The sequence below is a fragment of the Mustelus asterias genome, chromosome 6 (assembly GCF_964213995.1).
Source record: "Mustelus asterias chromosome 6, sMusAst1.hap1.1, whole genome shotgun sequence".
In the NCBI taxonomy this organism is placed as follows: Eukaryota; Metazoa; Chordata; class Chondrichthyes; order Carcharhiniformes; family Triakidae; genus Mustelus; species Mustelus asterias.
Genome location: NC_135806.1, coordinates 86,038,172 through 86,050,710, shown reverse-complemented (window position 1 = coordinate 86,050,710; position 12,539 = coordinate 86,038,172). Strand labels below are relative to the sequence as shown.

General features: G+C 42.9%; 1 protein-coding gene across 1 annotated transcript in view; it reads left to right on the top strand.

The window, feature by feature from the left end:
* Positions 1 to 905: 905 nt before the first annotated feature.
* Positions 906 to 12,539, top strand: part of slc25a46 (solute carrier family 25 member 46) — a 36,367-nt gene continuing 24,733 nt past the window's right edge. Inside the window, exon 1 of the mRNA XM_078214676.1 lies at positions 906 to 1,278. Within this exon, the coding sequence (XP_078070802.1) occupies positions 1,026 to 1,278 (253 nt within the window). The 5' untranslated portion in view covers positions 906 to 1,025. The remainder of the gene's footprint in view (positions 1,279 to 12,539) is intronic.

The window sequence follows — 12,539 nt, the reverse complement described above, 5'->3', positions numbered from 1 at the left end:
CCTTCTGACCAACAGGGGCAGACTCTGTGCCAGAGACCTGTACCCCATGGCTTACCCCTGGTAAGTCTCCCCCACCCCCCCAACAGTATCCAAAACGGTATACTTGTGCATAGTGTTTGTTGTTCCCTTTACTTTTGGTTTATCTTCCATAGCTGTCCTGATGAGTTCAATTAAGCAAATGGGCATAACTATGGCAAATGTTTTTCAATGTTGGAAAATGTGAGGTCCTCCACTTTGGACCTAGAGAGGGTGAAACCGGGTACTATCTAATTTGGAAACAGTGGAGATCCTAAGAGACTTGAGGTGGGGGTGGTTTCAGTACTGCATGAAAATCATTGAAATTTCATAAACAAACACAGAAAATAATCCAAAAGTTTACTGGATAACAGCTGGAAGAATGAAATACAATGAGATAGAAATAATGCTCCAACTATACAAAGCCTTTTTAAAATTAGTGTCACATGTAAGCTCACATTAACACCGCAATGAAGTAGCCGAAAATCCCCCTAGTCGCCACACTTCCGCACCTGTTCGGGTACACTGAGGGAGAATTTAGCATGGCCAATGCATCTAACCCAGCACATCTTTCAGACTGTGGGAGGAAACCAGAGCACCTGGAGGAAACCCACGCAGACACGGGGGGAATGTGCAAACTCCACACAGACAGCGACCCAAGCCGGGAATCGAACCCCCGGGTCCCTGGCGCTGTGCTAACCACTGTGCCACAGTTTTAAGTTCTGTGAGCAATTCTAGACCTTAGGAAGGACACAAAGTGCAGCGAAGATTCACCTGAATGATATTGAATTCCAAAGGTTAAACTGGTCATTGATCTGAGATGGCCATTAGCAGCCAAGTGTTTGCAGCATTTCCTGTTTTTCTTTCAGAGTCTTTGGACTACAATTCCCAGCATTCATTGTGCGGTGACGTTGTTTCCGGCGGTGATGTAATTTCCTGTTGTTCAGTGGTCTGACTGGGCCTGGCCGAGTTGTATTTTGACCGGTTTCCTCCTCACCCTCCCGGCTCCCATGTATTCCCGGCGGCCGCAGAGCTTTAACGAGGGGCTGGATGCCCGGGGTTGCGAGGATGTGCCGGCGGGGGGCGGATACGCGATGCCGGCAAGGTCATGGGAGTGTGCCGACCCCTGGGTGGCTGAGAGCCGGTACCGGCCGCCGGCACCGGGGCCTTGGGGGGAGAGGCAGGCGCAAGCGGCGGCAACACCAGCCGGCAGCGCGGGGGCAGGGGCGGCGGCGGCCCCAGAATCAGCGGCCGGATCCACTGGCGAGTATTTACAAATAAGGTTATCAGCAATAAAAACAGAAAGTACCGGAAAAACTCAGGCCTGGCAGCATCTGTGCAAAGATAAACAGAGCTGTATGTTTGGAGTCATAGAGGTTTACAGCATGGAAACAGGCCCTTCGGCCCCAACTGTCTGTAAGACTTCAGCACTGAGAAGAGGGAGAAATGTGATGTATTTGATATTGTTAGGAGGTGATGGAGGTCAGTGGTGTGAACTAGGCGAGATTACACAAAAATGTTTAGGACACGAGAGAAAGTAAGTGTTAATGGCAGTGTGAAGAGTTACAAAAGGTGCTGTTTTCTGCATTTTAAAAAAATTTCAGATTCCCAGCATCTGTAGTATTTTATTTTAATGTTACTGACAACTCCAGCTTCAGACAGCGCTTGGGCCTCTGCAGCCACTGCTATCTGGCTTTAGGATGTTGCAGCTGCTGTCACTGACCTGCAATCCCTGCAATAATGAACAATAAAGTGCCCTGAGTGCTGCTTTCTGCTAAGCTGAGGCTGCTGAAGGAGGGTGAAGGCCTGCATGGTCTGGCTGATATTTTCATATTTGGCAACTCCCACTATGTAAAATGGGCTGGATTTGTAAATACCAGTCTGTTTCTCATCAATCTCAGTGATATGCTAAGCTTTCCCATTCTGCCCTCCTTGTAGTTGATTTTATTGACATTGGAAAGGATGACAACTCTTGAGCACTAAATTAGAATTTCTGATTGTAATCTGTGTAAACAGGTACTCATTACTCATGGCAGAACTGAAACTATCCCTAATCAAATTCAAAGATTGCATCCTGTATGAATGCATTATCCTTCCTCAGCTGTTTTGATCTGTCTGCAGCCATTGACATACTTTATGCCTCTACTTTTGTTATCCAGTTGAATGGATTGCCTTTGTGTGGTTCTTGTATATCCTATAGTAAATAGTCAGTGAATCTCCTGTATTGACTTCACTTCCTACTTCAGAATGGTTGTTCTAGATGTCCTTCAAGGTTCTGTTCTTGACCACCACCTTTATATTTTGCTTGCATACGGCCCCTTGGCAATATTTTCAAAAACACACCAAGTTCCCTGTGAATGCTATGACACCTATCTTGTCACCAGAACCTCTCTCGACCCCTCCACTACCTCCATGTTGTCAAACTAACTGCTTATTTTACAAGCAGAGCTGGATGAGCAGACGATTTCTCCAGTTTAAAAAATGGGAAAACTGAGGCCATATTCTTCAGCCCCCACCACAAACTGTTTTCTAACTGCCCCCTCCCTGGCCACTGTCTCTGGCTGAACCAAGCTGCAGCAATGTTCAATTTAACCCTGAACTGAGTTTCTGATCCCCATACCCAGTCTTATCACTATTACTCCCTACATCATCCCTGTAAGACTGTTTCTGCTTCAGCCTGGTCTGCTGCAGAAACATTCTCTTCTATACCTTTGATTCCTTCAGATCCAGCTATTTAAGTGCTTTCCTGGCTGGAAAGTTAAAGTCTTCCAACTAAAGGGATATCCCAATGTGTCCCATCATCATTTAAATAGTAAAATGATGGTAAAGGGTGGTGTAGAGCCGATTAGGAACCTAAAAGGGAATTTACACATGAAGTGGGGGGCATGACTGCGATATTAAATTAACGCTTTGCATCTGTCTTTACCAAGGAGGTAGATGCTACCAAGCCACAGTGGCAGATGAGGAAACTCTATGTCACTAGAAGAGTTCAAAATTGATGAGGGAGAAGTGTCGAATAGACTGTCACTACTTAAAGGTGACAAGGCACCCAGGACCATTTGAGATTCATCAAAGGGTATTGGAAGATGAGACTAGGGAGTTAATTGTGGGGAATACAGAAATGGCAGAGACACTAAATCAGTATTTTGCCTCAGGTTTCATGGTGGAGGACACTTGTACCATCCCAATAGTAATAGGTAATTAATTTGATTTATTATTGTCACATGTATTAGTATATAGTGAAAAGTATTGTTTCTTGCACGCTATACAGACAGAGCATACTGTTCATAGAGAAGGAAAAAAGAGTGCAGAATGTAGTGTTACAGTCAAAGCTAGGGTGTAGAGAAAGATCAACTTAATGCAAGGTAGGTCCATTCAAAAGTCTGATGGCGGCAGGGATGACGCTGTTCTTGAGTCAGTTAGTGTGTGTTTTCAGACTTCTGTATCTTTTTCCCGATGGAAGAAGGTGGAAGAGAGAATGTCCGGCGTGCATGGGGTCCTTAATTATGCCGGCTGCTTTGCCGAGACAGCGGGAAGTGTAGACAGAGTCAATGGATTGGAGGCTGGTTTGCATGATGGATTGGGCTACATTCACGATCTTTTGTAGTTTTTTGCAGTCTTGGGCAGAGCAGGAGCCATACCAAGCTGTGGTACAACCAGAAAGAATGTTTTCTATGATGCATCTGTAAAGGTTGGTGAGAGAAAGAAGGAACTTAGAACAATCATCATCAATAGGGAAAAATTGCTGAGCAAACTATTTGGATTAAAAGCAGACAAGTCCCCAGGGCCTGATGGCATACAACCTCAGGTCTTAAAGAAAGTGGAATGGAGACAGTGGATCCATTGCTTATACTATTCCAAAATTCCCTAAATACAGGAAAGGTTCCTTTTGGGAAAATGCTAATATGAAATCTTTATTCAAAAAGGGAGGGAGACATAAAGCCAGAAACTATAGACCTTTTAGTTTAATATCTGTTGTTGGGAAATTGTTAGAATCCATTATTAAGGAAGTAATAACAGGACATTTGGAAAGTCAAAATGCAATCCATCAGAGTTTTATTAAGGGTAAATTACTTTACTCAGGGTAAATTGTGTTTGAATAATTTGCTGGAGTTTTTCAAATATGTGACAAGCAAAGGGGATTTCCAGAAGGCATTTGGTTAACCAGAAGGTAAGTTCACATGGGGTAATTTATTAGTTAGGGTACCAGCAGAAAGCAGAGTTGGGATAAGTGGGTCTTTTTCTGGTTGGCAAGATGTAACTAGTGGGGTGCCATAGTCGGGCCCCAACTATTTTAATGACTTGAACCCAGAGAATAGAAGGCACAATAGCCAAATTTGCAGATGACACTGGAATAGATGGGATAGTAAGTTGCAATAAAGAAATAAGCAATTTACAAACGGATATGGGTAAGTTAGGTGAGTGGGCCACAATTTGGCAGATGGAGTTTAATGTGGCTAAGTGTGAGGTAAAGTGTGAGCATTTTGGTTGGAAAAGTTGAAAGACAACTTATTATCTAAATGGAGCAAAACTGTAAAGTACTTTGGTTCAGAAGGATCTGGGTGTCCTCGTGCATGAATTGCAGAAAACTAGTATGCAGGTACAGCAGGTAATAAGGAAGGCAAATGGAATTTTGGCATTTATTGCCAAAGGAATATTGTATAAAAATAGGCAAGTGTTGCTGCAACTGTACAATGTGACTGTACCTGGAATATTGTGCACAGTTTTGGTCCCTTTTACTTGAGGAAGGATGTAGTTGCATTGGGGGTAGTTCAAAGGAAATTCACGAGATTGATTCCAGCAATGAAGAATTTGCCTTAAAAAGAGGGGTTGCGCAGTTTAGGCCTATACTCTTTGGCATTTAGAAGAAAGAGGAGATCTAATTGAAGTATCTAAGAAACTAAAGGGGATTGAAATGGTAGATGTAGAGAGGATATTTCCTCTTGTAGGGCAATCTAGAATGAGAGGTCATGGTTTCAGGATAAGGGGTAGCAGATTTAAAACAAGAATCAGGAGAAATTACTTCTCCCAAAGGCTTGTGAATCTGTGGGATTCACCCGAGTGCTGGTGGATGCTGAGACATTGAGTAAATTTAAGGGGATGACCAGATTTTAAATTAGTGATGGGTTATGGAGAATGGGCATAATCGTATTGAATGGTGGAGTAAGCTCGAGGGGCTGAATTGCCTACTCCTGCACCTAGTTCTTATGTTCTTGAGTGGACAAATAGGGGGCAGATAAGATTCAATGCAGAGAAGTGTGAGGTGATGCATTTGGTAGGAAAAACAGTATAAGGAGTAAAATTCTTAAAGGGTCACAGGAGCAGAGGAAACTGGTGTATATGCATCAATCATTGAAGGTGACAAGACAAGTGGAGAGCAGTTAATAAAGCATATAGTATCCTGGGTTTTATTAGAAGCATAGAGGTTTATAGTATGGAAACAGGCCCTTTGCCCCAACTTATTCATGCTGCCCTTTTTTAAACCGCTAAGCTAGTTCCAATTGCCCGCATTTGGCCCATATCCCTCTATACCCATTGTACCCATGTAACTGTTAAAAAAACTTTTTAAGAGACAAAATTGTACCCGCCTCTACTACTATCTCTGGCAGCTTGTTCCAGACAGTCGCCACCCTCTGTGAAAAAATTGCCCCTCTGGACCCTTTTGTATCTCTCCCTTCTCACCTTAAATCTATGCCTTCTGGTTTTAGACTCCCCTACCTTTGGGAAAAGATATTGAGTACCGAGCTGATCTGTGCCCCTCATTATTTTATAGACCTCTATACGATCACCCCTCAGCATCCTATGCTCCAGAGAAAAAAGTCCCAGTCTATCCAGCCTCTCTTTATAACTCAAACCATCAAGTCTCGGTTGCATCCTAGTAAATCTCTTCTGCACTCTTTCCAGTTTAATAATATCCTTTCTATAATAGGGTGACCAGAACTGTACACTGTATTCCAAGTGTGGCCTTACCAATGTCTTGTACAACTTCAACAAGACGTCCCAATTCCTGTATTCAATGTTCTGACCAATGAAACCAAGCTGAATGTCTTCTTCACCACTCTGTCCACCTGTGACTCCACTTTCAAGGAGCTATGAACCTGTACCCCGAGATCTTTGTTCTGTAACTCTTGCCAATGCCCTACCATTAACTGAGTAAGTCCTGCCCTGGTTCAATCTACCAAAATGCATCACCTTACATTTATCTAAATTAAACTCCATCTGCCATTCGTCAGCCCACTTGCCCAATTGATCAAGATCCCATTGCAATCGGAGATAACCTTCTTCACTGTCCACTATGCCATCAATCCTGGTGTCATCTGCAAACTTACTAACCATGCCTCCTATATTCTCATTCAAATCATTAATATAAATGACAAATAACAATAGACCCAGCATCGATCCCTGAGGCACACCGTTGGTCACAGGTCCCCAGTTTGAAAAGCAACCCTCTACAACTACCCTCTGGTTTCTGTCATCAAGTCAATTTTGTATCCATTTAGCTATCTCACCTTGGATCCCGTGAGATTTAACCTTGTGCAACAACCCACCATGCGGTACCTTGTCAAAGGCTTTGCTAAAGTCCATGTAGACAACATCAACTGCACTGCCCTCATCTACCTTCTTGGTTACCCCTTCAAAAAAACTCAATCAAATTTGTGAGACATGCTTTTCCACTCTCAAAGCCATGCTGACTAATCAGTCTTTGCATCTCTACATGCCTGTAGATCCTGTCTCTCAAAATACTCACCACAGATTTGAGGCTCACTGGCCTATAGTTCCCAGGCTTTTCCCTGCAGTCCTTTTTTAAACAAAGGCACAACATTTGCCACCTCCAATCTTCAGGCACCTCACCTGTGACTATCGTTGATTCAGATATCTCTGCTAGGAGACCCACAATTTCCTCCCTAGCCTCCCACAATGTCACTTCATCAAGTTCCGGGGATTTATCTACTTTGGTGTGCTTTAAGACTTGCAGCACCACCTCCTCTGTAATATGTACACTCCTCAAGACATCACTATTTATTTCCCCAAGCTCCCTAACATCCATGCTTTTCTCAACAGTAAATACTGATGAGAAATATTCATTTAGGATCTCACCCATTTCTTGTAGATCCGCACATCGATGACCTTGATCCTTAAGAGACCCTACACTTTTTCTAGTTACTCTTTTGCCCTTTATGTATTTGTAGAAGCTCTTTGGATTCTCCTTTGCCTTATCTGCCAAAACAATCTCGTGTCCCTTTTTGCCCTCCTGATTTCTTTCTTCTACATCGCCTATACTCTTCAATGGATTCACTTGATCCCATCTGCCTATGCATGTCATGTGTCTCCTTCTTCTTCTTGACCAGGGCCTCAATATCCTGAGTCATCCAGGGTTCCCTACTTCTACCAGCTTTGCCCTTCACTCTAAGAGGAATGTGCTTACCCTGGACCCTGGTTAACACACTTTTGAAAGCCTGCCACTTACCAGATGTCCCTTTACCTTCCCACAGACTCCCCCAATTAACTTTTGAAAGTTCCTGCCTGATGCCAACAAAATTGGCCTTGTCCCAGTTTAGAATTTTAACTTTTGGGCCAGACCTATCATTCTCCATAGCTATCTTAAAATTATGGTGACTGGTCCCAAAGTGATCGCTCACTAACACTTCTGTCACCTGCCCTTCCTTATTTCCCAAGAGGAGGTCAAGTTTTACCCCCTCTCTAGTCGGGCCATCCAAACACAATGCGAAATTCCTCCTGAATACACTCGACAAATTTCTGTCCATCCAACCCACTACCACTATGGCTGTCCCAGTCAATGTTGGGAAAGTTAAAATCCCCTACTATTGCCACCCTATTTTTCTTGGAGCTATCTGTAATCGCCTTCCATATTTGCTCCTCAATTTCCCGCTGACTATTTGGGGGCCTATAGTACAACCCTATCAGTGATTTCCCTCTTCTTATTTCTCAGTTCTACCCATATAGACTTAATAAGGGCCTAGAGGATAAGAGCAAGATGGTTATGTTGAACTTATACAAGACACTAGTTAGATCTCAGCTGCAGTATTGTGAACAGTTCTGGTGTCACACTATAGGAAGGACGTGAACGCATTGAAGTGATTTCCAAGAATAGTTCCACCATGAGAAACTTCAGTTATGAGGGTAGACTGGAGAGGTTGGGACTGCTCTACTTGGAGAGAAGACGACAAGGAGATTTGATAGAGATGCTCAAAACTGTGAGGTGGCTGGACAAAATAGATGGGGAGAAACTATTCTTATAAAAGAATCAACGAGAGAGCACAAATTTAAAGTGATTTGCAAAAATAGCAAATGTGACGTGAGAAAAAAACATTTTCTCACGAGTGGTTCGGATCTAGAATGTACGAATTGCGGTGGAGGCAGGTTCAAATAAGGCATTCAAGAGGGCATTAGATGATTGTTTCCATTCAAATAATGTGGTACTTAGGAAAGACGAAGAAAAGCAATAACAATGGAGAAGAGAGGTGACTGAGGGATTGTCAATCAAAATTTTGATCTTGTACAAGGATATAATCCTTTCGGTGAGGCTTCAACTTTAAAACATAGAGGAATAGGAAGTGCAGCAGAAAGAAACAGGTCTTTTTGGAGTCAACCTTAATCATTAAGGTGTAAGGTCAAGCCAAGAAGATTGTGATACGGGTGAGGGGCAAATGATGTTGCCTTCAAAGGTAACCATTGGTGACTGATGCTTAGACCATGTCCTAGAGGAAATGAAATAAACAACATTTTTATTACTCTATTTATTGGCGTGGACAAGATCATGATTGGATCATTCAGCCATTAAATTGAGAGCATTAAATGTCTGAGGATGTGTGATCCAAAGAAAACTGATGAAAAACAGTTGATCATCACCAAAATGGTGGATTTGGATGATAGGAGAAGGCTGTTATTTTGAAACAGGACAAAGTGGATGAGAACTGAATTCTGAGAAAGAGTTAGATTGAACAATCAATGCAAACAGAACAATTTGTAGAAATCCAGCTAGTCTTCCGCATAGCTTTAGTGGGAGACCATGTATAGTTGTTATTTGTTTAGAAGTGCATGCTGTTAGAAAGGCAGTACTCCAATCATGGGTAACTTTAATCTTCATGTAGATTTGGAAAATCAAAATGGCAGAGGTAGTCATGAGGAAGAATTCGTCGAGTATATTTGGGACAGTTTCCTGGAACATTTATGGTGTGGGTCCAACCAGGGATCAGACTATTTTGGACTTGATACTGTGTAATGAGGCAGGTTTAATAAACTATTTCAAGAGTAAAAGAAGGAAGCGGTGACCATAACATCGTAGAATTTAGCATTCAGTTTGAGTGCAAAACTTGGGTCAGAAATAAGGGTAATTATACAGGAATGAGGGCAGATTTGGCTGAAGTGGACTGGAAAGGTAGTTTAGCAAGAAAGACAGTTGATCAGCAATAGCAGACATTTCTGAAAGTAGTTCATGACTTGCAATATATAAGATCGTAAAATCCCTACACTGCAGAAGGAGGCCTTTTAGACCCATCAAGCCTGCACTGACAACAATCCTACCCAGACCCTATCCCCTTAACCTGACGTATTTCTCCTGCTAGTCCCCCTGACACTAAGGGGCAATTTAGCATAACCAATCAACCTAATCTGCACATCTTTGGGAGGAAACAAGAGCACCCGGAGGAAACCCACACAGACACAGGGAATGTGCAAATTCCACATAGACAGTGAACCGAGGCTGGAATTGAACCTGGTTCCTGGCACTGAGGGGCAGTACTGCTAAACTCTGTGCCACCCTATATATCCCAGTGATGAAGAAAGATTCTAATGGAAGATAAATCCACCATGGTTAACCACAGAAGATAAGGATTGTATTAAACTAAAACAAAACCATACAATGTGGCAAAGATTAGTGGTAAGCCAGAGGATTGGAAACGTTTTAAAAACAATAAAAGATGACAAAAAAATAGAGGGAGTAGATAAACTAGACAGCAAGAACTTCTTTAAATGTATAAAAAAGAAGAGAGGCCAAAGTGAGCATAAGCCCCTTGGAGAATGAGACTGGGGAAATAATAATGAGGGATTAGGAAATGGCAGAGGGCTGAAATACTTTGCGTCAGTCCTGATGTTGGAAGATTAATAACATTCCAAAAATACTAAATAATCAAGAGTTAGAAGGGGATGAAAATAAATACAATAACAATTGCTAGAGAAGAAATACTAAGAAATAAATGCCATAACAATCACTAGAGAAAAAGTACTATGAAGCTAAAGGCTGATAAGTGCCCTGGACCTGATGGATTGCATCCCAGTATATTAAAAGAAGTAGCTACAGAGATAGTAGCTGCGCTGGTAGCAATCTTCCAAGAAAAGTCCCAGAAGATTGATAAACTGCCAATGTAACATTTTCTTTCAAAAAGGTGGGAGATAAAAAAACAGGTAACTATCAGCTAGTTAGCTTAACTTCATGTGGCACAGTGGTTAGCGCTGCTGCCTCACTGCGCCAGGGACCCGGGTTCAATTCCCGGCTCAAGTCACTATCTTTGCGGCGTCTGCATGTTCTCCCCTTCATTGTGTGGGTTTCCTCTGGATGCTCCGATTTCCTCCCACAGTCCGAAAGACGTATTGGTTAGGTGCATTGGCCATGCAAATTTCTCCCTCGATGTAACCAAATAGGCGCCGGAGTGTGGCGACTAGGCAATTTGCACGGTAACTTAGTTTTGTGAAGGGGAGGTCATGTCTCACTAACTTTATCGAGTTTTTTGAGGAAGTGACAAAGATGATTGAGGGGAGGGCAGTGGATGTTGTCTACATGGACTTCAGTAAGCTCTTTGACAAGGTCCCTCATGGCAGACTGGTGCAGAAGGTGAAGTTGCCTGGGATCAGAGGTGAGCTGGCAAGGTGGATACAGAGCTGGCTCGGTCATAGAAGACAGAGGATAGCAGTGGAAGGGTGCGTTTCTGAATGGAGGGCTGTGACAAATGGCATTCCTCAGGGATCAGTGCTGGGACCTTTGCTATTTTGTGATGTATATAAATGATTTGGAGGAAAATGTAACTGGTTTGATTAGTAAGTTTGCGGACGACACAGCGGTTGCTGGATTTGTGGATAGCGATGAGGACCATCGGAGGTTACAGCAGGATATAGATCGGTTGGAAGCTTGGGCGGAGAGATAGCAGATGGAGTTTAATCTGGACAAATGTGAAGTAATGCATTTTGGAAGGTCTAATAGAGTTAGGAAATATACAGTAAATGGCAGAATCCTCAAGAGTATTGATAGGCAGAGGGATATGGGTGTACAGGTGCACAGGTCACTGAAAGTGGCAACACAGGTGGAGAAGATAGTCAAGAAGGCATACGGCGTGCTTGCCTTCATCGGCCGGGGTATTGAGTTTAAAAATTGGCAAGTCATGTTACAGCTTTATAGAATCTTAAGTTAAGCCACGCTTGGAATATTGTGTTCAATTCTGGTTGCCACACTACCAGAAAGATGTGGAAGCTCTGGAGAGGGTTCAGAAAAGATTTACCAGAATGTTGCCTGGTATGGAGGGCATTAGCTATAAGGAGACGTTGGAGAAACTTGGTTTGTTCTCACTGGAACGACGGAGGTTGAGGGGCGACCTGATAGAAGTCTACAAGATTGAGGGGCATGGACAGAGTGGCTAGTCAGAAGCTTTTTCCCAGGGTGGAAGAGTCAATTAGTAGGGGGCATAGGTTTAAGTTGTGTGGGACCAGGTTTAAAGGAGATGAACGAGGCAAATTTTTTTAGAGGGTGGTGGGTGCTTGGAACCTGCTGCCGGGGGAGGTAGTGGAAGCAGATACAATAGTGAGTTTTAAGGGGCGTCTGGACAAATACATGAATAGGATGCGAATAGAGGGATATGGTCTCCTGAATAGTAGGGGGTTTTAGTTCAGGCGGGCAGCATGGTTGGTGCAGGCTTGGAGGGCCGAAGAGCCTGTTTGTGCTGTAATGTTCTTTGTTCTTAATTGCAGTATTGATGTAAGCCTACTTGTGACACTAATAAATAAACTTAATCATTGGGAAAATGTTAGTGGCCATTATAAAGGATGTAATAATCAGCATAGCTTCATGAAAGGGAGATCATGCCTGGGAATTTTATTAGAATTCTTTGAGGTGGTAACGAGCAGTACAGACAAAGGGGAACCAGTAGATGTAATATACTTAGATTTCTAAAAGGTGTTCAATAAGATACTGCACAAAAAGGTACTTGAGATAAGACACCATGATGTTGAGGGTGGTATATCAACATGGATAGTGGATTGGGTAACAGATAGAGTTGGAATAAGAGGTGCATCTTCAGGGTGGTTACCTGTAACTAATGGGAGTGCCACAGGGATCCATACGGGGCCACAATTATTTACAGTATAAATGACTAGGATGAGGGAAGTGAATGTGCTCTTTGTGGATGATACAAAAGTAGGTGGGAAGCTTAGTGGTGAGGATGGTATGGAGTTTACAGAGGGATATAGACAGGTTAGTTGAGGCAAAAGTTTAGCAAATGGAATATGTAGGAAAA